The 16,112-nt window shown below is 42.4% G+C and overlaps 2 protein-coding genes across 2 annotated transcripts; one reads left to right on the forward strand and one right to left on the reverse strand.

Annotated features, from left to right (window-relative positions):
• The first annotated feature begins 1,115 nt into the window (after positions 1-1,115).
• Positions 1,116-10,928, forward strand: IFT52 (intraflagellar transport 52). Its single transcript, XM_010215462.2, has 13 exons — positions 1,116-1,268; positions 1,693-1,780; positions 2,037-2,166; positions 3,018-3,093; positions 3,175-3,246; positions 3,907-4,033; positions 5,681-5,767; positions 6,319-6,387; positions 7,146-7,300; positions 8,014-8,101; positions 9,283-9,391; positions 10,054-10,199; positions 10,769-10,928. The coding sequence occupies exons 1-13, from the start codon at positions 1,150-1,152 to the stop codon at positions 10,814-10,816; spliced, it is 1,314 nt and encodes a 437-aa protein (XP_010213764.2). The 5' UTR covers positions 1,116-1,149; the 3' UTR covers positions 10,817-10,928.
• A 2,047-nt stretch (positions 10,929-12,975) lies between these two features.
• Positions 12,976-13,737, reverse strand: LOC148590691 (uncharacterized). Its single transcript, XM_088538698.1, has one exon. The coding sequence runs from the start codon at positions 13,732-13,734 to the stop codon at positions 12,976-12,978; it is 759 nt and encodes a 252-aa protein (XP_088394824.1). The 5' UTR covers positions 13,735-13,737.
• Between the last annotated feature and the right edge of the window lie 2,375 nt (positions 13,738-16,112).

The following is a 16,112-nucleotide window of genomic DNA, read 5'->3' on the forward strand; positions in this document are numbered from 1 at the left end:
TGAATGGGTCTTCCTCTCAGGATGGGGCTGGTGCTGCTATGCAGGGACCATGGACACAGAAATCGCAGGCAAAAGGGGCAGGAAGGGGCTAGGCAGCTTGGCCACCTCTAGCTCACCTTCTGGCCCAGGCCTGCCTGGAGGGAAAGGGCTCCTTCTGTAGCACAGGCTGCACGCTTTGGCCCTCCCTGAGGAGCACAAGCATGGGTGGGCCACCGAGCACCATGGAGCACAGGCCCGTGTGGCCAGCAGAGGCCCCAAGTGCAGCTGCAGCCCCTGCACAGGGGTGACCAGCACCTCAGAGCCAGCAACGAAGGAGCTGGGCTCCAGGGCTGCTCCCACAGAGCCTCTCGCCAACAGAGGAGCTACTTATTCTGCCTTACTTTAAATGCTGGTATAATCACTTGAATGTTATCTCCCCACCCCTTCTTTTAAGAGAGTTATTTTGTATCAGGTGGGAGACAGAATAACTAGGGCCCTTCTTCCTGTGTGCAACACAGGCCTCATCAAGAGCATTTCTAAGAGCTGTGCAACCATCCTGCTGGTGGGAAGCCTTGAGGGAAGATTTTTTTTCTTTTAATTACCGAACTCTCTTGTACATAAACTTAAAACATGATTTATATTAAAGTGAACACACCAATCTGCTTTCACCTCTGGTGCCTGTCTCTTAACAGTGGGGAAATGCTGCTTGACAGCTGTTTGTATGCACACAATCACCCTACCTCCTCTTAAAAATAAATAAATAAATGAAGGAATTGAGGAGAGCGTTGAAAGGGGGCGGGGGCTGTTGTTGCCAATCCCCAGGCAGCGAACCCAGGCCTAACTCCGAGGGGGAGCAGAAAGCGGCTCCCCGGTAGCCGGGAAGCTGCAGCCACCTCAGGCGCTGCCAGGAAATGGCGGCGGGGGGGGCGGGCTCCCGCCCAGGCGCCCCTCCCCGCCGCGCCGCAGTGGTACAGTCCACTCCCCCCCTCCCCCGCAATGGAGCAGCCCCCTGCGGGGCTTCGCGAAGGTTCTTGGGCTCCGGCCGCCCTTGCGCCTGCGCCGCGTGCAGACTGCGCATGCGCGGCGGGCGCGTTGCTAGGCAGAGCGCGGGCCCCCGCTGCCCGTGACGCGGGGCCGGCGGCTCCGCTCCGAGGGGCGAGCGCGGCCGCCATGGAGAAGGGCCCGCAGAGCGACATCCTCTTCAGCGCGTCCAAAGGGGAGGCCTTCACCCCCGCCAGCGGCTACAAAGCCCTGCGCAAGCGGCTGCGCAGCGCCTGGAAGGTGCAGAGGTGAGCGCTGGCTAAAAGTCGGCCTCCTCCTGAGGGAGTGCCGCCGTGTTCGCTAAAATTTCGCTTCAGGCCCCTGTGAAGTTAGTTAATAAAAGAAAACCAACCTTTTGGTATTAAGTGATCATATGGTCTGCTGCAAGATACATCCCAGAAAAAATAAAAAAAGAGGAAGCTCATGGAAAATTTCATAGCAACTATGATATCTTACACTAATTCTGTACCTATAATGCTGTCTTTTTTAATGTTTGTGCTATTCAATGAATTGACATCTGTAAGAATTGTTTTGAGTTGTAAACTTCAAATCTAGAGAAGGGGATGTGAAGGGATTGAAGTAATTTGTGTTTATTTGTCAGTTTTTTTTACAAAAAGTTGTGATTTGGGACTATATGTATGAATAATATGTCTCTTACTGATCTATTTGTAGTTTAAAAGATGAGATAACGTCAGAGAAGCTGATTGGAGTAAAATTGTGGATTACAGCAGGGCCAAGAGAAAAGTTCACAGCTGCTGAGGTGAGTAGTTCTGTGCAGTTTAGTTATGGTTCTAGGTTTGTTGAGTGCAAAAGAGAATCAAATAGTGTAGAAGACTTTGCAATGTTGCTCCTTTACATACTTCTACACAACTCAAGATTATTGAGTACGCTTATAGGATCAAGTTCATTGCAAGTAGTCCAAAAACTGTTACCTTCCCTGATCTCAGTGTAACTTCTTGTTGTATTTTTCTTTGTTCCCTTCTTATGTATTTTTGTGTGTTTATGTTACTTTATAGTTTTCTGTTCTGAAGAAATTCCTGGAGGAGGGTGGAGCTCTGCTGGTGATGCTCACGGAAGGCGGTGAATCCAGATACGGCACAAATATTAACTACTTGTTAGAAGACTACGGGGTAGTTGTCAATAATGGTAATGGAACTCACTGTTACGCTTTTATTTTTCTATTTCCAGCAAAATCTAAAGAATAAGATCAGTCTTTGTAGGTATAAGCCATGTGCATACCTCTAAAAAGGTATGTGTTGAATGTTTTCCTTAAAATCTACTTGTATGTGGTTGTGTAGTACTGAAGTGCACCAAGGGCTTTTCATGCCCACAGTAGTTTGGTAATAACCATCTTTCATCCCTGTGCTACTTTGCTATACTTGTTGGTTTTAATATGTTAATGTGTTGATAATTACTTAAAAAAAACCCCAAAAACTACTACCAATGGTGTTCCTTGGTAAATAGCCTTTTGTTACAGGCTTTTTTTTCCCAATTTTTTATATTTTAATGGATTGAATTATTTTATGCTCACATAAAAAAAACAGTGTCACCTTTCTGTAGTTGCTTGCTAAAATACCGTTTATACAAGTGTGTGTTTCCAAAAAGCAGCTAAACTGTGTGTTTCAGTGCATGGATATTTTTAAGCACAGCTGGTCTTCTGGGCTCTGTTTTTTGCATGAGAACACTAACAGTTTTGGGAAATGTATAAACTAGAATTTAAACTTGTAAACCACGATAAATATTTACTCTTCTAATTTGACTATCCATCTCTAAAAATTGCAGATGATGTGGAGATATTTTTATTCTGCATATTTTTATTTGAACTTCCAAAAACATTCCTGTTCTAAATCTGTAAGTCCAGAAGGAAGTGCTTTTGGGAGCCACATGCCAGTTTTGTGTTAGCAGACACCTTAGGTAGCCAAGAGCTGAGTTAATTTATCATATTTATGTCTAGCATATTAACTAATGGTGTGCATTTCCTCATTTTTGTCTTCAAGATGCTGTAGTAAGAAATGTTTATTACAAATACTTCCACCCAAAAGAAGCACTGGTTTCCGATGGAGTTTTGAATAGGTAAATATTTTGGGTATATAAATCTTTACAGTGAAGTCTTATACTCGTATGTGTTTTCAGTATCTCTCCCATCTCTTGTAGAGGGATCAGTGAAGCTGCCAGAAAAACGGGGTTTGAGACAACAGATGAAGATGGAGGTGGACATGCTGCACAGTAAGTGTTTTCCTCTGCAGCTTTATGTTTGGAAGGATATGTTATAAATCTGAGTTGCCATTTTTTAACCTAGCAGGAGTATCTAGTGCTTACGCTGAGGTGCTGTGATATATTTTTAATGCCATTCAGATTCTTGCTTCTCAAGGTTCTATCTGGAAAGAATAATCTATTCAATAACTCTTGGCAATTAGTCAAGCAGCGGAAGTGGTAGATTTTGAAAGGACTTTGTGAATTTGGTTAAATTAATATGAATACCCGCTAGCGGTTGTCTGCCTGCAGACATGAGGAACTGTAGTTATTTTCAAAGAGTTAAACTGCAGGCTAAGACAAGACATGCATTTATCATAAATTCTATGTATTTGCAGTTGCATCCTCTACTACTCTGAAATTGAGAAGTACACAAATGGAAATGAACAGTGTTCTCTGTTATTTAGATAAGACAAACAAATCATCAACTTAGAAAATCTCTAGAAAGAGCCAGAAAATCTCTAGAAAGAGCCTGAAATGTCTTCATGATTTTCTGACTTCTATAACACATTCCTCTTAGCATTGTACCACCGATGCACAATGAAATTTGCAGTTTAGGCAGATAGAGTCTTGTAATGATGACTGGCCTACTCGTTGTGGCAAGTACTTAGAGAGTTTCTGTATTTCCTGCAGAACTCTTACTTTTGTGTATCCATTTGGTGCCACACTGAATGTAATGAAACCGGCAGTGGCTGTTTTGTCCACAGGATCTGTTTGCTTTCCACTCAACCGACCCGTTCTTGCTTTTTATCAGCATGAGGTACGATTCTGCATGAAATAAACCGTGTATTCCCCTCTTGCTTCCATACGATTTGTAAGTATATTATCTGGCAGAGCTTATAAACTGCTTCATTCTTTTATGCGTTTGCAAACTGCACATGAGCCCAGTGACTCTTCTCTGCTTTTAAGGAAAACTGTGTTGTGTGGAGTTGAAAGGAGCATGAATTTGATGGGCAGCAAGGATTATGTATTTCTTTGGAGAAGAGATGATTATTTTTAGTGCTTCATAGCTTTTTCGCTCTTCTAGTGTTTAATAAGTGATTTTATTTTTGGCTTCATAAATAGGCCATATGTTCTTAGGAAGAGGGCTGTATTTTTGAAACCAGTAGATCTTTAAGTATTATCTTACCTGCTGGGACCTGTTCAGTCTATTTTTTTAAAATATCAGCAAATAGTAGTTGATAGGTACAAAGAGATAATATGGCTAATGAGTGTCATATGTTAACATGTTGCTTACTGTGTAGCTGCATTTCTCATAGTACTGTGATTTTTGATATCTTAGGTGCTATTTTTTTTCTGAAGATGTCTGACTTAACTCACCCATGTTGTGGCTGAAATAAGCCTCATAAATCAAAGACAACACAGCAGCATAAGGTGAACTTATATAAGTACACTTACTGCTCATGTTTTAGTCTTCAGCAGTCTGGGTGAGATATATTTACATCTCTCTCTCCCCTGCTGTATTTGCACATAGATGCAAACATATGGATCCATGCATAATCTCATGCCTGTGGTTATCTTGAAGTTGTTTGCAGTTATGATGAGGATGCTTTTTGGTGACATGATCATCTAAATTATGTAAAACCCAAGTTGTACTGGGACTCTAGCCATGATATTTAACATTGTGTTTCAGTACTGTACCCTTTAAGAATGGCCTCATATGCTCCCCTTATCGAAAGGAATGTTTGAGAATTACAGCAACTAAATTATACCTTAGAGGAAGCCCAGTAAATATTTCTCCACCTCATGGAGTTGTTTGCATAGATTGACTACCAAAATGTAATAGCTTTGTGTAGTGGAAACAACCTCATAGTGGAAACAACACTGGTGTTTCTTCCGTTGATGTGATACAGGGACATGAAGTTAGAGATCTTTGACTGGAAATCATTTTTCCCAAACTAGCAGGAGGAAGTTTTAGAAGGAAAGACAGAAGATGAATAAAAAGGCTTATGCTTATCTTGTGACTTATCTTCCTGATTACATTAATTACATTATACTGTGAACTTAATACTTGATGCAGAAAAACATCACTGGTTTTGTTGTGTTGAAAACTTCCTGTTTCTTATGTATGTCCTTGTGAAAGGGTTAAGAGGTAATCTGTATAGAAAAGAATTACCAAGCAGATATTCAGGTTTTCTTTTTTTAATTGCCATTAAATTTCTCTCTAATCTTACGAGATGTAGATCACTATTTTTAGTAAATTTATAAGCCTTGTAGAAGTGAGCAGATATATACTCTGTCAGGAATTCTGTATTCTTGTGAGCTTGCCATCTTTGAAACTACCTTTGGCAGTATATTTTCCAAAGTTATCATTTCTTTAAAATCATTTTGTAATTAAACTGCGTTAATGATTGTCTCTAAAGCTTTGATCTGGAAGGTTTTATTGCTTTATTTTCTTTGTTGATAGGCTCGAGGTGGAAAGATGGCGGTGTTGGGATCTTGCCACATGTTCTCAGATCAGTATTTAGATAAAGAAGAAAACAGTAAAATCATGGTAAGTTTCAAAATAATGTTTTCTTGTGGAACTTTACAGCATTTGCAAAACACAAGTAACAGAAATGTGTTATTAAAATAAAAGATTATGTTATGGGACTCTGAAAAGCTTTTCCTGCTTCTGTCCACCATTTCATTGTTGATATTTAAGCATCTGGTAACTTTTTGGTTTATTACTTTTTTAGAGCTTCTTTAGACCTTGATTATGTTTGATAGTAAACTTTTGCATATATAGCTTCCAGCATTTAGAGCAATGGATTTTCCAAAGTGGAGTATGCAATATTGTCATCGTGTGTGTCAGAAAGAGTGTTTTCTACTGAGGTGTTCCTTGAAAGTAATCCTCTAACACAAAGTGTACTCTTTGTTGTGAGTGATTGCTTCCAGTATACAAAGTTTATATTTTCTCCCTATGGATTCTGTGGTTCATTACACGTTTTTCCTTAATTTTTCAGCATGTTCTTAGTTAGATTTATTATGAATGTTTAAGCAGTTATAGCACTGCAAGAGATTAGTTGAGCTTTCCTGAAATTATTTGTTTTTGCCCTTCTCCAGGATATGATTTTCCAGTGGCTCACGACTTCTGGTATCCAGTTAAACCAGGTGGATATGGAGGACCCTGGGGTAAGAGAGAGCAATCAGTCAATCACAGTGAAGTAGAGAATAGTTTGATCCAACAGGACCAGTGTTGCCAAATCATGTATTTAGTAGGGGATGCCTAGCAGCGAGATAAATCCTACTGATGCTGCACACCTTTAGTCCATGGCAGGAGCTGGGCAAGACACAGGACCTAGACATTAAAAAGGAAAGAAAGAAAAAGGCATAGAATCTCTGTCAGAGATGGATTGATGTTTATTATAAAACTTGGTCATAAAAGTATGTTCCAAATTTGCCTTTGTTTATCAGGTTGCTTGTTTCAGTTGAGCAGGTTTGCACTTCAGGTCTGAGCCCTCAGGCAGGAGGAGCATGTATGAGTAAAAGGAGATTTTCTGAATTTGAGTAGGAATCAATTTGTTTATTGTTTTCAGCTAACTTATAACTGATATATGTAAATACTGTTTCTTTATTTAGAAATAGCATACATGGCAGAACCGTATAATCCTTAATGCATAAGAAGAAAGCTGCGTTTTTCACAGTTGATTACACTGAGCACTGTTTCATTTTATTAAAATACAGCTAATTGGCTTTACATCTAAGAGAACAGGGACTGTACAGTTAACCTAGTAAACTGCAAAAGGCGGTTGCAAAAAGTAAATTGCAGTTGGTCATTGCTGGTAAAGGGTGAAACAGTTATTAATAGATGAGATTTGAAAAGAGATAAAAATTAGAAAGACACTATGCAAACTGTGTATTTTTCCACTCACAGCAGTCTTTGTGTCCAGATTTCAGACTACACAATGATCCCAGATACAGCAGCGTTGTCTGAGCGATTGAGAGTCTGTCTGCAAGAGGGAGAGGAAATTCCAAGAGACTTCACAAAGTTGTTTGATACGTCTCTTTATCAACTAGATACAACTGCCCTCCCTTCAGTTATCAAGTCAGCAGCTGTGATTCTTTTTTTTCTTTCTCTATTTGGCATTTTCTGTTTGTGTTTCAGTGTGTGGGAGCTTATGAGCAGAAGGTTCTGAGCTGAAAGCAGTGTTACGAATATGGCTACACTAGAGATTTGATTTATACTGTGCCACAGTGATGTTTCTGTTTTCTCCTACCACTTTTTTTTAGTTGTAATTTTTGGCATTCTCTTTGCTTTTTTGGAATGCTGCTGTTTGAATGAACTGGGATTTCTTACGGAACTCTCCATAGGGGTGCTGGGTTTCTAACATTTCTTTCTGAAATGATACTTGAGAGTTACTTGTTTTCCCACTTAAGTGTACCGTTTGGCATTTATTGATGCTGAATTTCATTCATTTTTGCATTTCCCAATAATTCCGTATCTTGAGATCCATTTACTACTGGTTTTTACTGCTTGCAACAGTGCTATAAGTAACTGTTGCGACTTTTCCAATTGTAGCTTACCTTTCTGGACTTCTACTTGTGTGTTGTGTTTGTCAGACACTTGAGGCTTGTTTGTGATTTTTATTCTATGCTATTCCTTTGTGAAGAACATTGATCCTGGTACCTTTGGAATATTCATATCTATAAGCAGCGATTGGAAGTGGGTATTGTATTGTTGGAATTGGATATCGTATTGTTGAAAATGGAAATTGTATCATTTCTTCTGTTCAAACTGTGACTCTTTCTGGGCTGCAGAGCTTATGAGCAGCTGAATGTGAAGCACGAACCTCTCCGGCTCATCCAGCCTCAGTTTGAGACTCCTCTACCTCCCCTTCAGCCAGCTGTGAGTAACCTCCTTGCTGATACAGGATATGTAGAATTCTCCTTTCACCTATAAAGTCTCTGTACCTCATTTCCATAGTGCTCAGGAGAGAGAGGGAAGGAAAAAAAAGATCCTCTGCTAATATTAATTATTTGAGAGTTGAATACATTGCAAAGACTTGTCTTTTAAAAAGGAGTATTTGTCTACAATTGTGATTTTTTTATTAACAGAGCCTCTGGTGTCAAGGCACTATCGCAATCTATAGAGCTCAAAATGACTTGCCTGTATAAATCCCTTCAGATTCTTCCTATGTGTTCCCACTCCTGCAGGGCGTTGAGTTTAGCCTTTACTGTGAAAACAGAACATAGTATTCAGAAAAGCAGTGATGCTGCAGGTTGTTTATTGGCTGTTGCTGGAGGAGCCAGTTTGTCCCACTCTTTTTTATTCTTTTTCATCCATTGGGAAAGTAGGCAGTGGAGCATTGCTCTTCTACGCCAAGGGCTGGTGGAATTTAGTGGGCAGCAGCAACATGAGCTTCAGTGCTGGCAAATTTATTTTAAAAAGCAGGTGTCTTTTAGGTTTTGCTGTCGCTGCTCTGTCCTTTCCTTTTGCCCCTCGGGAAAGATTAGTGTGGTCTTTATGGCTGCAGTGAAGCCACTGAAAGTAGTGTCTCCTGCCCAGCTCTTCAACAATGCCATGTGTTTGCTCTCCTTTCAGAATGGTGATTGCATGAAAAGAAAAATACATGTTTTCCCTGTGACTTTTGCCAGAATTAATACGAATCCTTCCCAGGGTGAATTGGTCAACCTGTTACCTGGACTCTTGATCCAAAATTGAGTGGTTTAAATCTCATGGAACAAAACTAAAACCAAACTACACAAAGGCAAATCTTTTGTTGTGATGCTAGGTGGCAATAAATTAGATTATTCAAAGCTATCTTCCACATAAATCAAATAAGCATCTGATTTTAATGTTTGCTTTCATTATAAGAGTATCTGGAATAAGAGTTGAAGGGGAGAAATTCTGGTATACGTGGACTAAACTCTTTTGGAGTATTTAGTTATTTTTATGAAATCTAAATATATTTTTTAAAAAGTGAGGATTTTCTAAAGTCTGATTAAACTCCAAAGCTGTCTTCCTAATTATCTACAAAGTGTAAGAAAATTATTTGGCAGTCAACCATGCTAATTCTTGTCTTCAAGGTTTTTCCACCTGCTTTCAAAGAATTACCTCCTCCCCCACTGGAGCTGTTTGACTTAGATGAAATATTTTCCTCTGAGAAAGCCCGTCTAGCAGAGATTACAAACAAATGTAAGCAGAGCGCACTGTTTGTTTACATTTTTATATATAAAATAAAAGTTTTTGGAGGAAAACTGGTGATAAATTCAGTGTATTCAGAATGCTCGGAGTCTTCAGAAGGTAGTACACGTGACTTATTGGTCTTGTAGCTGTTTCTGCCTTTCCCCATGCATTTGTTTTCTCCTTTCAAATAGATGCATGACCTTCAAGAAATCCTGTTATGACAGAGAGTTTTGGCTTCCCTTTCTATTGTTTTTGAGTATTATTCTTGAAGTTACCAGTGCAGAAATTAGTATTGATTGTTGCTAAGTTCATGTGTGCTGCTGACCTTGCTGACGAGACTGCAGCTCATTTAATACAAACAGACATTTTGTTTCTACTTTCCATTCCCTATATCATTAATAAATCACTTTCCACACTGTTGCTGAGAAATTTCACACCTTTTTCTGCTTTAAAGTAAAAATGATGAGATTTATTCTGAAGGCGCTTAAATTTAAACAAGATGAGAAAGTGCCAGCTGCACAATTACATCATGGCTAGTCTGCCCACTGTCCTTATAAGACCTTAACTTCTCCAAATGCTAATGACAGATAGCAAAAAGTAGTATATTTTTGCACAGATAGTGCAGCAATGGATAATATCCATCTCTCTCCTTTCTTGGGATGCTTGTTTAGGTACTGACGATGACTTGGAGTTTTATGTCCGAAAGTGTGGCGAAATCTTAGGAGTAACGAGCAAACTCCCAAAGGACAAGCAAGATGCCAAGCATATCCTGGAGCACATCTTTTTCCAAGTGGTTGAGTTTAAGAAACTGAATCAGGTATTTTAATTGCAAGTGAATAATTCGTATTATCAGCATGGATGCTGGTAATCAATATCTTTGTAGGAACTCTGTCATAGGAAAGAGTGCAGAGGTATATTAAGACACTTGCTGTACGGTAAATTAGACCAGTGAAGTCTGATCCAGAATATTTATGACTGGTAATCTTTATAGAATATACAGTGCTCAATTTATTCTTTCATTTATTTTAATTGGGAGATTAATACATGCAAGTGCAGTTCAGGTAATTTCAGTTTAATATGGCTCATTGGTTATACACACTTTGTAAGAGCAACAACCCTCACTGTGTTCCCATTGCTTGCTCATCCCAAATGAGAAATGAGCAGTGTTGTTCACAAGGAAGATTATAAGTAACTCTTCATTGTAAATTGGATTATTTTAAGCCCGTTTGGGATATCTCCTGCCAAGATCAGTTGCTTTCACTCACAAGTTCCACATTTGTTGGATAATCTAGTTCAAAAGAAAATCTTAAATTTTTACCATATCATTAATATTCTCTTGTATGTTTTTTTTCTTTTCTCCTCCTCCCTTCTATTCCTTTCACTAAGGAACATGACACCGACACAAGTGAAACTGGATTCCAGAATGGTAACTGAGACCTGGCTTTTTCCAGTCTGAGAGAGAGATTTTAGTAAGAAAATACTTGTAATTTTTTTATCTCCATTATATTATTATTCTTTATATTAATTGGGATCATTCTAGTGGTTCTTTGAATGCATGGACTGTTTATGTGTAGTATTTCAGATAATCCAAGCATTTTGAGGAAGTGCCTTGTATTTTGCAACCATTTTCCAAATAATTCCCTATTTTTTCTACTATTTCATTGTAACTATTTTTTTTAACATATGAAAAAAGTCTAAATAAAATTAGGATTTTGATCCTTTTTTTCTGGCTCTAGTATTTATGTCCTGGTAGTAAGGCTTGCAGTGAATGCTTTCAGTGTACACATAATGGCATTGGGAGAAAGATCAGTGTGTGAACTGTGGAAGAAAATATTGCCATAAATGCAGGACTTGCTGAAGTTGTGCTGATCTGTCACTCTAAGGCAAACTCCTTTTGGCTCTCTGCGTAAGTGGACCAAAAAGAGGTAGGATTCTTACTGTAGAAGGAAAACTCCTCTTCAGAGGAAGGGAAATAAGCCATGGGGACATTCTGGTGCAGAGCACTGCCTTTTATAAGACTGGAAATGCATTATCTTGAAAAGAAGGGACCATGTTGGAGCAAAAGGGACTTCAAAGATTTAATGGATTATTCTTAAGAAGACATGGTACTGTGCAGCAACTTAAGGAGTAGCCCAAGTACAGAATACGTGTTGTGTAAGTAAAATAGTTGAAATCTGCTCCTTAACTGTTGGTCATAGCAACACGCTTGAAGTTTTTTGCTTTCGTCTTTGCTTTAATTGCCCAGTTGTGTATTTTTACAGAGAGCAGGGCAGGGTATGTTCCAGTGAGAGATTTACACAATAAGCTTAATCCTCCCTCTGCAATATCAATACCAATCAGTCAACCAGCACAGACTGCAGTTGAACCAAACATCTGTGTAATCCTCTTGCTCATTACAGACCTGGTTTGTACTGTTCTGTGTTGTTTGTACTCCAAACTGTAAATAAGTTATCTTCCTAAGCCATTTTTGTGAGTTGTCACCTGTTCCTGATGTTGTAATGTGTTTCAGGAAGAGTCAGCTGAGCAGCCTGAGAATACAAGCAGCTCTGTGTTCAGTATTTGGCATCCATAGCAGCACTCTAACAGCCGAAGTAGAATAGATGTTATTTTGCCCAGAACTTCTAGTGTAAAATAGATATGGAAGCAAAAGTGTTCTCCTTTGGCTGTTCTGGATCAGCACGGGAACACGGTGCACATAAGGTTTACTGTGAGGAGTTATTGAAGGAATTCCAAGGGGTGAAGATTTTTAACAAATGGAGGCAAAGAGGGGGCCTGTTAACATGTAGCTCCACTCTAGAACCCAGAGTAAAGGTCCTAGGCCTGCAGCTCCCACCTTGAGGCTGTTAGGCTGATCCACAGCCCCAGTCCATGCTGGATCCATACTTACAGCAGCACATTCCTTGGTGGTTCCCCTACCTTCTCCACCTCCTGCTGCCCCCATGCAGTCCTGCTAACCCCTGTCCTCTCTAAGACAGGAGTCATTCCCCCTTTTCTAACCCCCCCCCCCCCCAAAAAAAAACAAAAAACAAAAAACAAAAAACACACACACACACACTTGCTGAACAAACAGCTTGAAACCTATTTACACAACTTCAGCCTGAGGAAGTGCTGACAGTGAGGGCTTGCCAAGCAGTGAGTGTCAGAGACCACACACAAAATGAAGTTGAAACCTTTATTGCAATAATACAAAAGACAGGGGAGGGGAAGAGAATGAGCCTGGGAAACTGCTCAAGGTGCTTGTCACTAAGCAGCACCACTTTGTTGGCACTAGCCCATGGCAGCTTTCTGCAGGTTACTGCTCACAGTCTATGGTTTCTCCAGCCAGTAGTGCCTCAGGCAGTTCTCCCACCTAAGTCATCTCTAATAGGAAGGTTAAAAGTTGCACTAACATAAGCAGCAACAGGTAGTTTCATCTGCAAGGAAGGCCCTGGCTCAGCTCTGCAATCTGTGCTGCAGCAGGCGCATCCCTTTTGTGTAGCATGCTGTGATGTGCATTGCAGAAGCTACCTGAAGGTGTCTGATGAGGCATGCAGGAGCTGAACACACACAAGTTTAAGGATTCACTTAGGCTTGGAGCTAGAGCAGCAGCAGTATCACATGGCTTGATGCAGAAACACAGATACAGGCTCAGGGTCACTCAGGTGAGTCTCACAGGTGGAAGACCTATGGATCAGAGTATGGCCCCTCTTGAAAGCACCAGGCCAAGCCAGGGGAATTACTACAGAAGAGGTTTCCAGCAATGGGTTATCCAGTTTCGAGTATCCCAGCAACTTTAGCTCTTCTGCACTTAAATCAAGTGACAGATTGGTGTCCAGAGGGGCTTTTATTTCAGAGATCTCCCATGTGGGTGCTGGTGGCTTCCCAAATGTTGAGATGTCCATTACAAGCTCAGTGCTCTTGGAGAGCAGATTCTCCAGTGGTTTGAGGTGCTTTTCTGTCCTGCATGGCGTTGATGTGTTCTGCGAGACCACATCCAGCATGGAGTGGCAGCCCAGGCCCCTGCCGAGAGGCTCAGGAGGTGGACCAGAGAGATCAAAGAGGATTTGGTCACGAGGGGTCTTGCAGAAAGAGGCAAGGCTGCCATCAGAGACCCCCTGGCTCAGGCTCTGCAGGTCAGTCTTCACACAGCTACTCAGAGACTCTGGCTGCTTGACGCCATACAGAGAGCTGCTTTTTGCTGTGTTGTCCAAGTCCACAAAGAGCTCCCAAGTATCAGGTTTTGAGGCACTGCTTGAGTCTGTGTAGTAATTGCAGACAGGGGAATTGCTATGACTGGAGGCCCCCCTCACAAAGCCATTTTCCAGGACTTCCTTCAGGGTCAGGATACTGGTACTGTTCTTGGTGGACAACATGATGCAGTATCTCAGCCCTGGTAGAATAAATGCAGTAATAAATAAAAATCCTTTAGGAAGGTGAGGAGACATGCAGTATTCAAGGAAAGTTAAGCATCCAGGTTGTAATTTTTGTCTGGTGTAACAGAGCTGCCTGTTCATAAGCAGTCAGACCACAGCCTATTCACTGCTCAGGGGAGATCATTATTGTCAGGGGTCTAAGAAGGGCTCCCCCAACCACTGCAGCACCCTTGCCAAGTTGAGGGTAGAAAGGAGCATCCCCACAGTTGTTTCCTTCAGCTTTTGACCAGAGATTTAGGGAAGGCCTTGGATGTGCTGCTAGGCAGGGCTGCCCTCAACTGGAGGCCAGAAGGAGCAGTCCTCCCTTGGGTTAGATCAGCTCCCACAGCTGAGTTCAGCAACCGAAGGGCATCACCCAGTGTCCCTACATACCACTGCTCTTAGCTTTGTTCTCTTAGATGTAAAGAGTCTGAATAAACCCCTTCACCTGTGAGCAGAGAGCAGGTGAGGGAGGAGGAGAAGCCTTTTCCTGCCAGGTACTCTGTCCTCATTCCTCAAACCAGGACAGCATTAACCTCAGAGCTGCCCTGGTCCTGGGCTCTGGTTATGATGACTGAAAACTTAGGAGTAAGAAACAGCTCCACTGGTATGTTCAACTCTGCACATGGTAAAGTCCCTGACTGGCAATTGTGGGACCCTGTGGTCTACACATGTGGTCCCCAGAGAAGTCCTAGTGGACACATCCCCCTAGCTGCTCCAGGCTTGCTCAGACACTGTGCACAAGTACAATTTGCTCAGCCAGGAACAGTTTCCTTCACGTTCCCCTTCCTCTTGCCAGGAAAGTTCTCTCCCTATGGTCAATCATCAAGTGCTTGTTAACCACAGAGAAGGAATATGTGAGGACAAGGTAGGGAAGACAGCCAGGAGCAGCATAGGTCAGCACAGAGAAAGAACATTCTTTAAGACACTGAAATAACTCTTCCTCAAAGACACTTTAAATACCTTAGTATATGACAAGAAAGTACCTACTTCTAAAAAGGATAGAACAAACAAACCTCATTATTTACCTTCAAGTTCCACAGAAACCCCCCTTGAGGATCCTAATCCTTTTCTAAGGGGTGATGCTGGTAGTATTTTTATAGCATTGGTAATTAATTAACAAGCTAATTTCCTAATTAAGCTAGTTTGGGAGAGGGAGGGTTTTTAGCTTGATATGGTAGGGACTGGGGGATGTGACCAGTCACACTGAGAGTAAATCCTGGGGCCTATAAGGACTTGTTGGTGATGTGTAACTTGGAAGCACCTCAACTAGGGTGTTTGCAATTAAGTCTGAGCAGATTTGGGATTCATATTTTGGACTGCTTGAGAAGGACCCATGCAGTATTCCTGCTTTGTGGGCCCTCAGTGGAAAGGTACCAAGTTTAGTCTCAACACTGACCAGGAAGCATTTGTCTGCACAGACCAGACACTGGGAATTGCAATTAAAACGGTGGCACTAGCAGCTGCACGTCGATACGTGTACGTAATGTGCAGTGCAAAACCAGCAGAACCCGAAGTACGTGCGTGCGAATTCCTGGTGTGTTTGAGAGCGGCTACAGCTCATGTAACTTTTTACACTTTTTCAGTCCCGCTTTTTTTTTTTTTTTTTCCGTGTGTGGTATAACAGTGCCGCCCCCTGGCAAGAAGGGATAAGGAAGGTTTTCCAAGGTTTTTCCAGGAAAGCCCCAGCTCTGCAATCCCACAGACCTGTGCCTTCTGCTTGGGACCCTGGAGTGATGGGGCTGGAAAAACAGGATGGGGAAGGTGTTTATTGTGCCTATTTACCCTGCTGTGTTTGTTTCCAACGGGAGGCAGACGCAGGAAGGGGGAGGGAGCTGCCTCCTCTGAATTAAGCAAGAGCTGTGGCCTGAGGGGTTCGGACCCCCTTTTATGCCCCCCGGGCAAATCTATGCCCATATGTCCAAAAAGCAGCAAGTTTCCAAGCGCGCACGTGGCCCACGGTGGGGTCCCCCCGCGGGCAGCCGCTCTGTGGGGAAGGGCGCAGGCAGAGCGGGATCACAGCCCGAGATCCAGGCTCTGCGGGCCGGCAGAGAGGGCAGATTCGCCCCCACGCCGGGTTTGACACAGGCTTCCCCTAGCTCAAACCTCCTCGGGGTGCTCTGAGGCGCCGAGGGGGCTCCCCGGTGCCGCGGCCGCCTCGGGGCCACCGCAGGGCTGGCAGCGAGGGCCAGGGGCGCTATTTTTGCCACGGGGCCCGCGCTCCCCGCTGCGGAGCCCCTGGTTCGCGAGCGGCCTCCGGCGGCCCCGGGGCGGGCGGGAAGCGGCGGGCAGCGCCGTCCCGCGCGCGCCTCTTTGTGCGGGCGGGCGGGCGCCGGCGC

This window comes from Tinamus guttatus, unplaced genomic scaffold (assembly GCF_059628265.1).
Source record: "Tinamus guttatus ecotype Peru unplaced genomic scaffold, ASM5962826v1 Tinamus_guttatus_pri_ptg001150l, whole genome shotgun sequence".
Taxonomy (NCBI): Eukaryota; Metazoa; Chordata; class Aves; order Tinamiformes; family Tinamidae; genus Tinamus; species Tinamus guttatus.

Excerpts from the sequence above, each read along its gene's own strand:
- IFT52 (XM_010215462.2), top strand. The coding sequence starts at position 1,150 with ATGGAGAAGGGCCCGCAGAGCGACATCCTCTTCAGCGCGTCCAAAGGG. Across the intron at positions 9,392-10,053 it reads AGCAGAGATTACAAACAAAT|GTACTGACGATGACTTGGAG; the intron begins GTAAGCAGAGCG and ends ATGCTTGTTTAG. Across the intron at positions 10,200-10,768 it reads AGTTTAAGAAACTGAATCAG|GAACATGACACCGACACAAG; the intron begins GTATTTTAATTG and ends CCTTTCACTAAG.
- LOC148590691 (XM_088538698.1), bottom strand. The coding sequence starts at position 13,734 with ATGTTGTCCACCAAGAACAGTACCAGTATCCTGACCCTGAAGGAAGTC.